General features: G+C 38.8%; 1 protein-coding gene across 1 annotated transcript in view; it reads left to right on the plus strand.

Annotated features, from left to right (window-relative positions):
- The first annotated feature begins 2,692 nt into the window (after nt 1-2,692).
- RBBP6 (RB binding protein 6, ubiquitin ligase) overlaps nt 2,693-17,327 on the plus strand; it is a 34,239-nt gene continuing 19,604 nt past the window's right edge. Inside the window, exons 1-6 of the mRNA XM_007951798.2 lie at nt 2,693-2,858; nt 7,361-7,460; nt 10,217-10,253; nt 14,852-14,896; nt 16,984-17,072; nt 17,191-17,287. Of these exons, the coding sequence (XP_007949989.1) occupies nt 2,693-2,858; nt 7,361-7,460; nt 10,217-10,253; nt 14,852-14,896; nt 16,984-17,072; nt 17,191-17,287 (534 nt within the window). The remainder of the gene's footprint in view (nt 2,859-7,360; nt 7,461-10,216; nt 10,254-14,851; nt 14,897-16,983; nt 17,073-17,190; nt 17,288-17,327) is intronic.

Consider the following 17,327-nt stretch of genomic DNA (forward strand, 5'->3'; position numbering starts at 1 on the left):
TCCTGCCTCTCCTGAGCCGTTGTTGTTGTTGTTGTTGTTGTTGTTTGCCGTCAAGTCGGCCAGCTCATAGAGACCCCTCCTTGGGTTTCCGAGGCAGTATCACTACAGAAGTAGATTTCCCCATCTTCCTTCCAAGGAGTGGCTGGTGGGTTTGAACCGCCAGCCTTCTGGTGAGCAGTCAAGTGCCTTAGGCACTATGCTACCTGAGCCATTAGAGAGATGCGAATCAAAACAACAATGAGACATCATCTCATCCCAAGATTAATTGCAAAGTTCAAAACAACAGAAAACAGCAAATGCTGGTGAGAGTGTGAAGAGCCTGGAACCCTCATATAAACTTGTGCTAAGACTGTAAAATGGTGCAACCACTGTGGAATACAGTCCTCAGAGTGGTGCAGGACTGGGCAATGTTTTGTTTTGTTGTACATAAGGTCGCTGTGAGTTGGAATCATTCGATGGCACCTAACAACAACAAATTATGAATGTTATTGCTATAACAATAACTTTCCCATGCTCCAAGAAAAATAGATTTCAAGCCACTGAGGGGGCTCTTGGCCCAGTTCCTGGCATTTGTAATTAGGAATGGGATTGGAAGTCTGCCACAGATCAGGAATTCCCTTCTGCAAATTCAAAAAGGTACATCATTACTAGCTTCAGTTCCTGGTGATGCAGTGATTAGGGCATTGGACTGCTAACCAAAAGGTTGTTGGACTCCGACCACCAGTGGCTCTGCCAGAGAAAGATGGCATTCTGCTTCTGTAAAGATTTCAACCTAGGAAACCCTATGGGGCAATTCTACTCTGTCCTATAGGTTCTCTCCAAGTCGGAATCGACTGGATACCAGTGGGTATACATTGGAGATAATGGTAGTGCTGACCACTTAGGGATATTTATTTATTTATTTATTTAAAGGTGACATTGAGCCACGTTTACCGAGGCCCACTGAATCGTGTTTCAGGCTCGGTTCTAAACAATATAAATCTATCCGTTCCTTTAGTCCACAACAAGTCAGTGCACCAATACTTTTTAAAACCCTTTATACCTAGGAAACTGAGGTGCAGAAGGGTTAAATCTAGAGCCCCCCCGAACTACGGTTCCAACCCAGATAATCAGCTGCTGAGGCTGGCACACGGTAAAGTTCATCAAATCTTTGTTATCAGTTGTAGGCAGCGGCTGTCCAGAATTTCTATTCGGGAAGCGCTTAGGGTAGCCAGTTTATAAGAAGGGAAAACTAGGGAGTGTTTGCATAGCAACCGTGGTTTATTTCATAGCAACCATGATGTTTAGGTCAATTGGGGAGCTTAGGGGAGTTGATAGGGACTTGTTGGGACCTTGGCACTTCAACGTTTGGTGGAAAGTGGACATAGCAGCTAAAATCTGAGATCCCCTCCCTCAACCGCCGCCTGAGCCAGTCCTTTTGACTCTAGAGTCTCCCCCTCCCTTTTGACACAGAAGGTCTCTTCCGTTCTCCCGGCTAGCTCAGGTTCCGCGCTCCTGAGTCACAAAGCGCGGGGTCACGTGGGCGGGCCGGTGCGCTTTGTGACGTCATCTGCCCCGCCTCTTGGCCCGCCTATCCGCTTACGCCAGCCCCGCCTCACGCGCGCTGCCCGTGCAATTCCTGCTTAAGAGACCCCGGAGTGGGGCGCTCGCCCGAAGCCAGGCTGCGTCCGCCATAGTACCTGGCTTGGAGGTGTCGGGGACGATTGGTGAGGGCCGAGAGCGGCAGGGGAGCTAAAAAAAAAACAGGGGGAGCCAGCGGAGCCCTTGCCGTTGCCGTTGCCCGGCAGTTTCCGGGGATATTCTCGCGGTTCTGGGCCTAAAGTCGACGGAACCGAAAGGCGAAAGAAGCGCGGAGCACCCGACGAGAGGAAGCGTCAGGGAGCCTCGGCGGTGTCCCCGGGGTCCTCCGAAACCACCCGGTCACTGGTTGGGGCCGGGGTTGGTGAGGAAGTGCTTCGAGGCCTAGTTGAGGCCTAGTACCGGCTTTGTGTCTGAGGAGGCGGCGGCGGGGGGGAGGCGGAGCCGGAGCCGGGGGCGGCCTGCGAGAAGGCCTCTCCTCCGCCGACCGTGCGTTTTTGGCCTAGGCCGCGGGGCTGCCCGGGGCCGCAAGGGAGCAGGCGGTTTGTGTGTGTGGTGGGGGCCTGGGCCTGGGGCAGCTGACGCCGCTCGTCCGGAAGCCAGGAGGAGGCGAGAGGCCGCTCGTGGACTCCGGGCCTAGGCCCTTTCCCCTCAGCCTTCTCCCGAGGTCTGGGTCACCCCAATCCACGGAAAGAGACCATCCGGGAGGTGCGGACGCGCTATGGACCCCTGACCCCGCTGGGGTCGCTCGGACTCTAACGTGTGGACTGACCGCTACAGACTGCATCGCTTGTCCCCGTCTCCTGCCGGCCCTTAGCATGAGCGAGGGGGACCCAGCCGGGTGACATTGTGGCCACTGGCGGATTCTCCATTTCCTCCCCTTCCCTGTCCTCACCCGCCTCCTCCCACATGAAATGATTCTGAGTTTCGGGGGTTCTGGATTATTGTTCTTACGACCCCCTGCTTTTGGTTGGGGGGTATTTAAGGCCTTAGGGTCCTTCAGTGTCTTTTTGAGTGTTTTGTGTGTGTACATATTTTGCTCTTGAGTTTATAAATATACATACGTTGAGCGTGTCCACGTCTCCTCGCTGAACCTTAGGAATCCTTTGGCACCATGTCCTGTGTGCATTATAAATTTTCCTCTAAACTCAACTATGATACCGTCACCTTTGATGGGCTCCACATCTCCCTCTGCGATTTAAAGAAGCAGATTATGGGGAGGGAGAAGCTGAAAGCTGCCGACTGCGACCTGCAGATCACCAACGCGCAGACGAAAGAAGGTAAGGGCCAAACGGGCTGCAGATACTTGCTCCTTAAAGAGACTGGTGGTGAGGGGCTTGCCAGAAGGCTAACCGCCATCACGTCTCTTCTGGGGCTGTTGGTTCTAATACTTAAGACAGCTTTGATACCAGGGGTAGCAGCAGCCTGCCTTAAGAGTTTCACTGGCTTGTTTGTCGTGTGTAACAAGGCGAATCCCCAAATGTGGACGTTTCACGATTCTGTCCAGTGGTTTTCAAAATGAGGATCGAGGCTGAGGGCTGCAGAATCAGCCAGGTTCTTTGGGTCTTGCTCTAGCATTTTACCGTCTGAAGGAGGGAGGAGAGCTTACACAAGGCTTGTTGATGACAGCAGCAGTGGAGAGACACTGCTCTAGTTTTGTGATCATCGTTTTTGGGGACTGATGGCAAAATGTCCTCCCTTTCTCCTTTTCCCTGTTCTTGGGGGATAAGGGAGAGTTGCCTGTGTTGGGGACCAGGGATCTTCACATGGATGTTTCTGGGGCTGTAATCCAGCCACCCGTTGATGTCGGAATGGTCTTTGAAACTTGGTACTTTCTGATGTGACAAGCTTTGTGAGTTCAAGAATCGTTAATGTAATTAAGTAGTATACTCTTCAAACTGAGCGTGTGGGTCAAGATCAAAAGTACTGGTTTTTATAGGGTAGCTGTTAGACGACGTGCCTGTGTGGATATTAGGATATTGAAAAACAATAGGCTGCTACCATATGAGTAAAAATAAGCCACTGATTGGAATCTTTAAGTTCTTTCCCTTTTCTAAAAGTATGTTGTAAGATTGAAAATTTGACTTCTTTGTTTTTAAGGCTGTGCTGATAGCCTTTTTAGGGTATGACTTTGAACTTGTTTTGGTTTCTGTTTCTCAGTACAGTAATGCTGATGTCATTTCCAGTAGGTTCCGTGTTTTAAGTTTTACTGATGGGATGAGAAGGAATAAAGGGAAGTTCTGATTAAGTTATAGTATTTTATCAATGGCTAACTTTGTTTAAAAGTGTAACATGAGTTCATTTAGTTGAAATAGGACCCCCACCTCCAGCCTGTAGTGCGTTAGGTAGAGTAAGTCTTGTCATGGAGAGGAGTTTTCCATTTCCAGGCACACGTTTAATTGTATGATGGTAAGGAACAGCAGGTCTGGTGCATCATGACTCCAGAATATTCATTACGGAAGAACTTTATTTACTCACATGTTAATATGTGAAAGAATACTCCCTTCTTTCCTTAAACAGGTGTCATACCTAAAGGACACTTCATAGGAGGCTTTGGTAATTGCAATTATGTGTATACCATCCTGGTACTTAAGGAGAAGAGTCATTGTTTGTGGTCATGTACAGTGGAGAGTTTTTTTTTTAACCTATTATTCAAGAAAATACCTTAAGGTATTTAAGAAAATGCCTCAAGAAAATATTCTTCCTTTTGTAAGATTACCAAAAGTTACCCCTTAAATATTTTAGTCACATTTCACAGAACACGTGGACTTAATTATCATTTTAGGCTATCTTGATTAATAAGTACTGAATGAAAGAAAAGAAAATGTAAATGGAGTTACAACTAAAGGGTATTAAGGCAGTTTTAATGATCATATACTAGCTTTCATATTTTGATGAAGTATTACATAATTGAAGGATTTGGGGCTAGGCTTTGGCCATCTTCTCCACCTAACAGTTGACTATAACTTTGTTAGACTAGAGTAAGTTATGATTGAAAAAATTTTTATGCATCAAATTAAGTGCTTTGTAACTTTGTGTTACTTCTTTTCTAGTCTAGGGAAAATAAATATATCATATATAATCCAGTTCTAAAAGCCATAAAAAGTGCTTTGTCCCACAGTATATTTTACATATTTGTGTGAACTATCTTTTATTGGAGAAAACTTTCATGGTCAGTTTAGATGTTTGATTGGGAGAGGGAGCTGGAGGTGGAGAAAATGTACTTTTTATGCAATCTTCAAATTAGGGGAGAACAGCTATTTCATGAGTTTTAGGGAAATAGTACCCAGTGCAGGTGACATAAGAATGTCACTTGGTTTGACATCATCCATTGATTAAAAGGATGCAAAATAAATGTTTTTAGCTTCATAGGTAGGAGATTGCCTTGGAGAGAATGCTGAACATTAGCTTGTTTTAAATTAATATTGTAAATTACCTGATCTGTGTTTCTAGAAAACATTCCTTACAGTTTTGGAAAACTGTCTATGTTTTAAAAAATCCACTGCTGTCGAGGTGATTCCGGCTCTAAGCCTACTCTGTAGGACAGAGTAGAACTGCCCCATAGAGTTTCCAAGGCTGTAATCTTTGCAGAAGCAGAGTGCTTCATTTTTCTCCAGTGGTATGGCTGGTGGATTCAAACCACTCACCTTTTGGTTAGCATCGAAGTACTTTTAACCACCAGGGCTTCTGTTCATGGTAAGAACCATTAAATCTTAATCAGACTGAAATGGTTAGCACATAATTTCATATTCTAGACTCAAGAATCCTGCTTGTTTCTAGACTGTATTTCAAAATCACAAATGGTCTTTGTTATGCAAGAAAAACGTGTTTTCTGTTCTTCTTATACTTTTCTGCACAGCACTCCCTCCGACACCCCCCCAATGCAACTTTATTCTGAACTTAGTATGAGAGATTTAGAAGCTAAATGTGAAATACTTTTTAAAGACCCTTTAAATATATATATAATTTTTTTGAAAAAAAGACCCATGTTATCTTTGTCACTCCTTTTCTCAAGTTCATCTTTTTTCCACTTCATGTTTTGGGATCAAAAATTACACTGGGGAGGAGAATGTCTTTTTGAAGCTAGCAGTCTACTTGTGAAGGAGGTATTTTAAGTAAGAATATATAGGATCCACCTATTTATGAGGTACTCGAGAGGTCATTGAGAGCATCTATTTGAGGGGCGGCCCGTTGGGATACTTGACTTTTAGTTTGCTGATCAAATTAGTAAATTGTCTTTGACAGCTGTTGTGAGCGCATTTGAGAGTTGCTAGATATTCAGAAACTTCCTTTTAGGCGTTTGACGCCAAGTTTTGTTTCTGGTCGTTAAGTGCCCGGCTGCTAACCAAAAGATTGATTGTTCAAACCCACCAGTTGCCCATGAGAGAAAGATACGGCAGTCTGCTTCTGAAAGATGACAGGCTTGGAAACCCTATGGAGCAGTTCTGCCCTGACCTGTAGAGTCACTATGAATTGGAATCTACTTGATGTCAATGAGTTTGGTTGTTTTTGGTTTCCAGAATTAGCATTAAATATCCTGTGCCCCCTGTTCCCAATTTTTCTTATTCAGACTTTGCTTAGAATTTGGGACTGTCAACATATCCAAGATAATAAAGTCTTATATGGCACACTCTAATTGGGTGTATGTGAGATAATAGACTGCTATTTGAAATATACTGCCAGAAATCTTGTCTAAGCAATTATTTAGTTTAAACATGGAATGCTAATAAATATGACTAAAAAATAAAAAATTTGATACTCATTGAAAAGCCTAAAATGCATGCATATATGATAAACTTGAATTGAAAGAAATGAGTAGCCAGCCATTTGTGCTTAGTAACTTAAGTGAAACATGTAAACCTAATATTAAAAGAGTGAACCCCCAATATCTGGGTTGTGTGATTAAGAGAGATGTATACATTTGCACATCTCCCAGTAGAGGACTGTATTAGTCACCTATTTGTACATCTGTCTCCCTGTAGCTCATTTTCCACCTAGAAACGATAGTTTAAAAAAAAAACAAAACATAAATCATGTCACCACTTGGTTTAAAATTTTTCAGTGACTTCTGTTGTAGTTAGAAACCACATATAAAGTGGTGTAGAACCTGTATCTGTCCATCTGTTTTTCATGTTATTCTTTCATTTTCTTGCCATTCAGGTCTTTTTATGTCATTTTTCAGTTGCTTTTCCCTCTTCTTGAAACACTCTTCCTCAGGCTTTTTTGCACCTGGCTTTAAGTTTCGAATGTCAGTTCCTCAGAGACGGCTTCTTTGAATCCATATTCTATTCAAATTCAAAGTTGCATCCCACCTTTAATTCTTTATTACACACTGTTTTCTCTTTATTCATAATTTAATTTTTAGTCTGCCTTCCCCCAGCACTAGGCTCCATGAGAGCAGGGATCACAATACTCAACTCATGTTTTGGGGCTGGGAGAGACAGAATTTCTTTATTCTAAATAACAGATTTTTCTCATAGCTCAGATGTTCAGCATTTCTGGCATAATAAACTAGAGAAGGACTTAGTCTTACTGAGATGTAGGGTTCCACAAAAGTACCAGACCAGTAGTGCTGACACTTGGTGTCAAAGCCTCCTCGTGGCTTTGATGTTTGCTCTGACATCAGTCATCTAGCTGCAAGGAAGGCAGAGTTATCACTGTTGTTATAGTAAAGTCCATTTCCCGTAAAATTTGTATTTTGTTGAAATTTTCTGATTCTTGGGGACTGTGGCTTACCCAAATCCCCAAATAGAAATTCGACTCTTTATTTTTTTATTTACAGAATACACTGATGATAATGCTCTAATTCCTAAGAATTCATCTGTAATTGTTAGAAGAATTCCTATTGGTGGTGTTAAATCTACAAGCAAGACATATGTTATGTGAGTATTTATCAAATCATATATATTATTGAAGTTTTCAAAATAGACTTATTTTTGAAAAAGAAAAAGTGTGTTTTAAAACTGAACTTGTTTACTTTGCCCTTTACCAGTACATCTTCTCAACAACTAGGGCTTTTTTTTCCTGATTTCTTCTTCCATTCAGGAGTAAGAGCTATTATTAGGCAGAATTTTTTCTCTATATAGGCAGCATTTATAAAGATGAGAAAATGAGATGCAAATCAGTGAGGAAATATTCCTGTACTTTTCTTTGTTTTTTATTTGCCTGTACACGTTCTTTTTCTTTTTTAAAAAATTTTTCTGTCCAACAGTTTTCTTTATCCCAAAAAGATAATTTTAAGAGATCTCTCCTCCTATATGTTTTGGCAGCATCAAGCATATTCAGTGTTGCTAACATTTACTCTCTATCACTAAGGGACTTTGTCTCAGAGGTTAATAAAGTTATTTAGGGTTTATGAACGTGCCTAAGGGACTTGACTGCTAATCAGAAGGCTGGCGGTTCAAACCCACCAGCCACTCTTTGGAAGGAAATGGGGCAATCTACTTCCGTAGTGATACTGCCTCAGAAACCCAAGGAGGGGTCACTGTGAGTCAGGTCCAACTCCACGGCACATAACAACAACAACAACAGCCAAAACCAAAACACCACACCTGCTATCGAGTTGGTAGCAATTCGTAGTGATCCTTTAGGACAGAGTAGATCTGGCCCATAGCATTTCCAAAGCTGTAAATCTTTACAGAAACAGACTACCTCATCTTTCTCCCGCGGAGCAGCTGGTGGGTTCGAACTGCCAACATTTTGATTAGCAGACAAATGCTTTAACCACTACACTACCAGAGCTCCTTATTTTATGAGCATACATTGTGAAATCAGGCTTAAGTTTGACTCCCTTTACTGCTTAATACCAGTTATGTGGCTTTGGGTAAATTACCTAACTTCTCTATATTTCCAGTTTCCTCCAGACTAAAATGGGGACATGAGTACTTAACTGGGAGTTGGAAGGATTCAAAGAACAGGGCCTGGCCCTTGGGAGGTACCCAGTATATTATTGGAGTTAGAACAGCAATTTCACAGAACTGCCTAAGAGCTTAACATTTACTAAAGGGACATTATTAAAACTTTACATTCTTTATACCCTTAACTTTTTCTTCCTTGCAGTTTTGGTAATGATGTCAGAACTGTAATATGTGAAATGGGCTAAATTATGTAACAGGTAGTAAAGGTACTTTTGTTTGAAATTTTGGTAAATTTTGGTTTTGGTCGATGACAAATTCTAGAATTTGCCAGCCTTAGGAAATGGAATGTGTTCTTAGAATTGAGATAAAATAAAGCCACATCTAGGATTTCTTAATCTCAGTACTTCCAAATTGTGTACAGACCTAGAAACTGCTTTCAGATGCTAACACTGCATTATAGCCAAGATAGCATAAGCTAAAATTTACTGAGCAGTTAAAAACTGTGCAGTTTGCCTTCTGTAGCCATGCGTTCTGCATCTGTGGATTCAACCAAATGCAGATCCAAAATATTTGAAAAATAATTCCAGAAAGCTCCAAAGAGCAAAATTTAGATTTGCTGGGCACTGAACACCACACTGAATACACAGGAGTAAAGTCAAGTGTAGTGCCCCCTGCGGTAACCTCCCGCCATTTCACAGATCCTGTCTCTCTCCAGGGCTCGTCAGCTGAGCATTGTGTCCATGTGTTTGCTACTTGTGTGCGCCCTTTGTTTCTGTGAAGAAATGGCTCCTAAAAAGCAGTTACATAGTCAGAGTGATCTCTCAAAGACTAAGAGGGAGCACAGTGCTATTTACATAGCATTTACATTGTGTGAGGTATTATTGTCTAGAGATGATTTAAAGTTTACCGGAGGACTCCTGTAGGTTATGTGCAAATACTACACCATTTTGTATAAGCGATTTGAGCACCCACAGATTTTGGTATCCTTGCGAGACCTGAAACCAGTCCCCCATAGGTACTGAGGGACCACTGTATTTAGCAACCTGCCCTCCACCCCTTTCTTGTATGGAGTTTCTTCTTGGGCTTATTTATATGTACTTTTAAAAATATTGAATTGTCTGCCCAATTGTACATTACAACCATTTAATTCATTCTTTTAACTAAAATACCCTCAGATTGTATGTTACATTTTTGGGGAAGTTAGAAGTCTTACTTAATCCATAATCGTTGTTGTAAAAATTAAAGTAACTGTTAATCTATCTTTCTGGATTTGAAAATTAGTTTTGGAGCACAACGGTTAAGCAGAAGTAGAAATCTTAAAAACATTGACAACTGTGGGCGTGCTTTAAGAAAATCTGGAGTATAAAAATTTACATCTGGATCTGTTAAAAAATTGAGGAATAGTATGTTTGATATTTCCCCTCTATTAAGAATGAATCACAGAGTTTCTTTCTTAACAATATCTCCATACCACCTTTGAGAAACCTTTTTTCTTATAAGTGGCAAGGTTACACCTATTCTAGAATTCCTCAGTATGGATTTTTTTTTTTTTTAAACTATTATAAATGCATCTTAAACTGTGAAAAGTGGTAAAGATTAACCAAACTACTATGTTCAGAAAGTGGCTGTTTTTAAATCTTTGTACCAAAGAGTACCGAAGAAAATTGCGTCCCTAGAAATAATGTGATTAGATGTATGTATTGAGATTTATTGTCATACAAAATGCATAAATAACTGCTCATATCTTATGTTACTTTTTGTTGCTTTTGTTTGTGTTTTAGAAGTCGAACTGAACCAGTGATGGGAACTTCAAAAGCAGTATGTAAAAACACAATCTCACACTTTTTCTACACATTGCTTTTACCTTTATAATGTGGCAGTGAAGTAAATTTTTTTAGAATTTAATCTTAATCATAATACATGTTGTAAATAAAATGTATTTTGACAACAGCTCAGTTGAATATGGATATATGTGGCGTAATTTGCACACCTATTTTGTAGAGATGGGTAATTTGTGCCCCCCAAAACACTGTTTCATATTAAATATGAGAGCATTATCCCTGTATGACACTGTGTTGTACAGTTAATGTATGATCCTCTTTAGATCATGTAGGTTTGACACTGATGAACATGATAACATGTTCTACATCTGTCTGTCTATAGTTAGTATTTTGTATGTATGTACAGGCTGTTGTGTGCTTTTTGTTTCTTGCAATAAAAAAAAATGTTTGGAGTGTATATTTTGCCATTTTCACGTTGTATCACTTAGTTTTTGTTAGTTTTTTTCCCCTGCTTGAAAAGTGCATTAGAGACATGTGAAGCTTCTATTAAAGTTGGATGCTTTCTTCAGGTTCACACACATCATATAGAAGAGTTTTCCAGGGACCACTGATGCGGCTTTATTACCTCACCTTACCCTGTGTGGCAGTTTTGAGCACCTATTCTTTATTTACAACCATGCTATAAATAACGAAGTGAGACTTGAAGTTGGGTCCCCCAGAAACATAGAAACGGCTCAGTGATTTTAATGATTTTAAACAATTGGACACACTGCTTTCAAAATTTAATAGAGAGTTCTTCCACTTGTATGTAGTCTGTTCAGATGTCCAAATTAAATGTTCATTTCCTTCTTACAAAACATTAAAATGCTGCATTAATTGTAGGCCAGCTGAAAGCTGTAGCTCGTCAAAGTTGCTCCCTAAATCAGAGTAACGTCTTAATTTTTGTTACCACAAGTTAACCTTATGACACCATTTTGACTTTTGAGTTCTTAATTACAAAGCAGCAGCATTCCTGAGTTGTGGGGTGAGAACGATCTGTTCTAGAACACAGGTTTATAGTCCCTGGGCTCTGTAAACTTGATGGTTCTCTAAACGTTTTATTGCTGAATCTCGGTATTGTACACAATCCAAGATGTCTTAAATCTTCATTTAGAATTCAAGGGTGTTGCTTGCTGTTTCACTTTATCCTTTTTAAATATTACTGATCTTTAATTGTATGTGAGGCGATTCTCTAACCTTGGATCATTGGATCTTACACATGATAACATAGAATATATCGGAACTCTGGACTTGTTCTTTAAAGTATATAGCCTTTAGTTCTCATGGAACTAAACATAGTGATTCAAAGATCAAAATTCTTAGTTGTTTTGGGTTTTTTCCCCCTCCCTTCTCTTTGGGTAAATGGGGGTTTTTTAGGAGGGAGGGTTGTTTTTTGTTTTTGTTTTTTAAGCATACTGCTGTAAAAACTGTCCAAGTTTCTGTTTTGCTGGTGATTGGTTTAACACTGATTTTTATGTATCCAAATGCTGGCACAAATTAGATTGACTATCCTGGTGACTGTAGTAGTTAATGTAACACATTTTGTATAAAGTACATTTTATATAGTATTTAAACTAATATAGATGAAGTTTTATTTCTTGAAAACAATTACTTCTTTTTTGTTTATTAGCATGTGTATAAACACAAATCACATGTTCATAAATAAAGTTAACATTCTTTTAGCCTCGTGTGTTCCCTGGCATGTCTGTATTACATTTATAAAAAGCAGTTTATTTTAAGCTTATTTAGTTTCTTCTTTTAAAAAAAAAAATACTTTAAAAGTGGCTTTAATTTTTAGGTAGAATGATCTGAAATAGAATCATTAGGTAACTTCTCATCATTTATTTGCTTGGAGTACATTGCTGACATTTAGAATGAGAATACATTCATCAAGCCTAATTGGTGCCCTCCTCGGAAGGAAGGTTGGGCAATCCTACTTCCGTAGTGATACTGCCTCGGAAACCCAAGGAGGGGTCGCTATGAGTCAGGGGCTGACTCGACGGCACATTAACAACAACAACAACGACAATTAGTGCCCACCTTAGAAGCTTAATCGTGTGGCTTGTACACATTCACAAAAATAAACAAAGTAAGATAGAGGTGCTAAACTGGATTTTTCATTCCGATTAGTGTATGTATAAACAGTTTTGATAACTTAAGCCAACTCTAAACAAGAATGGCTCTTTGTAAAATTACCCAGTCTTCTTTCACACACTCACTCTTCCATGTTTGTACTGCAGCACTGGTGCTTCTTCCTGCTGCTAAACATCAGAATTAAATTTTGTAGGAGCCTTTAACTTCAAGCCAGTATATTTGTCATAAGAGATGTTATTTTAGACACTTACCCCCAAAAACCATACCATTAATTAAACTCGGGGAGGTGGGTTAATTTTAATGATGCCTACAGTGTGCATCAATCGTTTTTTTTAAGGCTCTTTTTTTCTAACATGGTGGCTTTTTTTGTTTTTTATCTTACTAGCTAGCCACTGAGAGTTACTTTTATTGACATTTAGCCCATATAAAACCCTAATTAGTCTTAAACCTTTGTCAACGTTTTCAACTCATTTCTTAACTACCTTTGCTATATGTAGGGGAAAAAAATTGGATGCCTTACTGAATTTATGATACTTGTGGATTATAAGGTATTTGGATGCTGTGGTGATGGTAGAAAAAAGGCTATTTAGATGTCATTGCAGATCTGAAAGCACTTTTAACTCAATAAAAATACAGTACTGCTGGCAGGTTGGCTGAAAGCTACAAAGAAAGGCCAGGAAACCCAGCTACAGAACAAAAAGACACCCATATCAGAGTGTCAGGGGTGGGGAGAGTCAGACAGTGTCAGCAGCTTTGCCGTTCCAGGGCAACAGAATTAACCAGTTGCCTTCTTTCTAAGACGTCATCAGTATTCCAATTCTAGATAGTAATTGACTACTTTTAAATGTTATTAATTTGTTTCATTGGTTAGAAACATAGTATAGATGATGGTTGGCAGCAATTTGTTCAGTTTTTGTTTCCTAAATTCAGGTAATCTCTGATGTAAAATACAATCCTTTTGAAAAGAGATTGAGTAGGTTAGAATTTATTCTGGATAAAAACCAGGATGTTTATATAGTCTTTATTCTCCTTATCTGTTGAGATGAGTTCGTTATGAAAAGACACTTCCCCAGAGCTGGGCAGAAGTGGATTATGTGGTTATATGCCAGGAATAGAGGTCAGTGAGTTAGCAACTCTGCGGTCCTTCACCGGGGAGCAAAAAACTCTCTAAAGAAGTATCCCCATAATAATTTCCATCAAACTAACATTTAAAAACCTTCAAATACTAGAAGCTTAAATTTAGCCAACATTATTTTCATTGACCTTTATTCAGCTCCTAGTGTGGTGGACATTGTACTAAGAATAAGAACTTCATATTGAAACTGGTTACATTTCTGTTTGCGGCTTCATGTCATGCTACTCTATTTTAATACTCTAAGGCTCTGGAATACTTGCAAAATACTGGATAAAGACACAACTTCTTTGGAGTGTTTTTGTTTTTCCTTTTCTTTGATCCAGGCATCTTGTCACATTCTCTCCATTTTAAATAAAAGAATTCTGACCAATAACTTGAGAAACTTACAACATATCAAATAAGTAATCCAGTTACTATGTAAGAAGCTAATCATATGTTTTCATTTTGGTACACTTTTAGGGAAATCATGTCTTTAGCTTTACATGCTAAAGAGATATATATATATATACACATGCATACATGTATACACAAACTTTTTTTACTCGTAGTAAAATCATTTCAGGGGATCAAATAATGAAAATTTTAAAAAATATACTTTTAAATACATTTTTTGAAACCTCCTTATACCTTGACATATTTGTTCCATTTGATTAGAAAGCTTTCTTTTTTCCAAATATTAGAGTTCGTCATAGTAAGTGACAGTTATGTTAATCCTTAGAGAACCCAGGGTAACCTATTGCATCCCTATTGTTGGCTTAACATCTTTGCCCTGATGAAACTGGTTTCTTTGGCAAGAAACCTATGTCACTCTTTGTGTGAGAAAATAGACAAACTTACTCAAACTGATCAGCACATGTTCAAAAAAGGAAAAACAGTTACAATTAATGCAGAGGCTATTATTTACTAAAGCAATTATCTGGGCCTTTAAAGACCTGCTTGTTTTTAAAATGCTGTTTAATGGCATTGTGGAAAAGTTAGATTTCTTGTATTTTCTCTTCCAGTGCACATTGACTTTGAGCATTATCAAATTTAGAGACTATTGAGAGTCATGGGATTCTAATAGTCTGTACTCTAAATAAGAGTAGTCACCATTCTGAACAAATTTCCTATATGATACACTTTTCATTACTCCATTTTTTTTTGTAGTAATTGGGTCCCCCTCAACTATTAACTTTTATAAATACCATGTGTGAATATAGAGGCTAAAAGAGGGTGGGCTACACTTACTGGTTTAAAACAGAAAATACATTCTTTAGAAAACTAAGCAAATAGCAGTATTTGAACAGTAATGGCAATAGGGGCTAAATGATCACTTTCAGATGTTTTCAGTGTGGAACTTGAATGTGTGTTTAATTTTTTGTGAACAGATTGATGACTCTTCTGCGTCTATTTCTCTGGCCCAGCTTACAAAGGTATATATATATATATATATACATATATATTCTTGAAAATATAAGTCTTTTTCTAACATCGTATTTTTTTATGTGGAACCATTTTTTCAGAGGGGCGGGAGCAGATCTATTTTGCAAAGCAATTGTACGTATTGTTATTTTCCTGTAAATAGTAGTTGCTCTTTTGGAAAGATAGGGGAGCACTTTCTCAGCCTCAGTCTAATGTTGGAGTATTGCTCATCTTCAAGACAGAAGAAACATATGAAGCTACATTTACTCATTTTTTTTTTCCTCATACATTTTGTTTAATTATACATTGGAAACTAACAGAGTTCTGGAGTTCCCTGGTTTTGGCTGTAAATTATGTGGACTTCTTTAAGCAGCCAAAATAGAAGCTTTCCTTAACATGGACGATTGTGTGGTTATTCATGAGTATATCAATTGATCCCGTGATGATCAGCATTTTAAATGTGATTCAGTTGTTCTTATACTATAGACTTGTAGTCTGTCTGCATTAGAAAAACTTTTAAACAACCTAATTTGTTTGAACACAGACTATGTGACTTGTATAAGTGTATACAGCTGTTTGCAGGAATATACCAATGTGTATGTTTGGCAGAGGGGCAAACTGTTACCTCCTGAAATTACTGTATATGCCATGTTTTGCGATAAGATTGCTTGCATTTTCTATTCAACAATTGTACGTTTTGTTTGGGAAAGCACTAGTGATGGATTAATTTTTAAAACAATAGACTTAGCTTGTAAATTATACTTTAAAAAAAAAAGGCAAATATTAAAGAACAGGCAGATTCTTTTGAAGGCCAAGAAGGAAGTTTTCCAGTTTTCTAAAACTCCTTTTTTCCCTCCTATCTCAGAAACATGAAACAAAATTTTACAACCGAGGTTAATGGAAAGATGGGTTTCCCATTAGTGCTGTCCCTATCATGTCCTTGGCTTTGTTCGAGGTTGTGTCCTTTTCCCCTTAGAATGTACCCCACCCAAAAATGTCCTAGTAATAAATACTGCTTTTTAAGCTCCTGTTCCGGGAAAGTTAAGCATTAAAATAGACAATTCTAAAGCATAAAGTGGGCTAAAGCCATCCTCTTTTAAATTTTTAATGCAAAGTGGTTTAGCACAGAGCTAACATCTTTAGCAGTTTATAGTTTACTGTTTTATTGTGTACTGTAAGGACCATATTTGAATTTTGGTCTATTCCTACCTTTGTTTCTTTGGGGGGAAGAGTTGGGGAGGTTTGGTGGGTTTTCTTTTTCTTTTTTTCTAACTATTTGTAAATTAATGTTTGGGTTCAAACAAATTAGTTGTTAAACATCTGTAATCCAGTTTTCTGTAAATGTTAACTGTTGTTCTAAGCTCTGTTAATGTTAAGCATTTTTTGTATATAAAATTACAATAAAATGTTAAAACTGTTTGCTTGTTTTGTGGATGAATGTCAAGGTAAAACCCATTGAATGGCTGATGTGAGTGCTAGATGCTTGCAGATTCAGGTTACTAGGGATCACTCACTCCCTTAGACCCTGCTTATATCTGGACTGTTGCAGCTAATACCCCAAGATAAGAAGTCCAGGAAACTTATTTGGATAGTTGAATCTAAAATTATGAGAACTCAATGCACATCTTTTGCACTTGATTTGAAACTGACACCACTATCTAAAGAGCCTTCTGACTTTCTTTTATTTGCTGCATAATATGTTTAGTTGTTGTGCCCCTCTCTCCAAACTATAAGTACAAATTACAGTCTTAATCTGTGACACTTGAATCATTTTTAAGGTTTAAAATCATCAAGTGTTTCCTTAACCTTGGCCCTTAACTCTTAGAAGAGTGAGTAGTATGCAAATCTAACTGTAAGGTACAAACAGGGTCTAAGGTTTGAGTGCCTCCAGAAAGACTTTCTTCAGCCCTGCCAACACCCAGACATCATGTAATGATGTAAGGAGCTCCCAACACCTCTTCCGGTTATACATGTAAATAGCTGTATTTATGCAAGGTTAGTTAGATACTGCTCTTTACAGGATGAGTGGTGTTGTCTTTGGCTGTGTGGTCTTAAATGTGTTTCTAATGTGTATGTCAAATAATTACCTGTTAAACAGACTGCCAATCTGGCTGAAGCCAATGCTTCTGAAGAAGATAAAATTAAAGCAATGATGTCGCAATCTGGCCATGAATACGACCCAATCAAGTAAGTTCGTAAATACCTTATACTAATAGGAACTTTTGGGGTGGGACTTTCCCCCCTGAATCAAAAGCATCATTTTTTGAGGTCTTTGTGTATATGTAATTTTTTTCTCCCCTTTCAGTTACATGAAGAAGCCTCTAGGTCCACCACCACCTTCTTATACCTGTTTCCGATGTGGCAAACCTGGCCATTACATTAAGAATTGCCCGACAAATGGGGTAAGTCCAAAATAGATACTGTAATACAGTCACTTTAGTT

The sequence above is a fragment of the Orycteropus afer genome, unplaced genomic scaffold (genome assembly GCF_000298275.1).
Source record: "Orycteropus afer afer isolate SDZICR_OR568_19922 unplaced genomic scaffold, OryAfe1.0 scaffold00312, whole genome shotgun sequence".
Taxonomy (NCBI): domain Eukaryota; kingdom Metazoa; phylum Chordata; class Mammalia; order Tubulidentata; family Orycteropodidae; genus Orycteropus; species Orycteropus afer.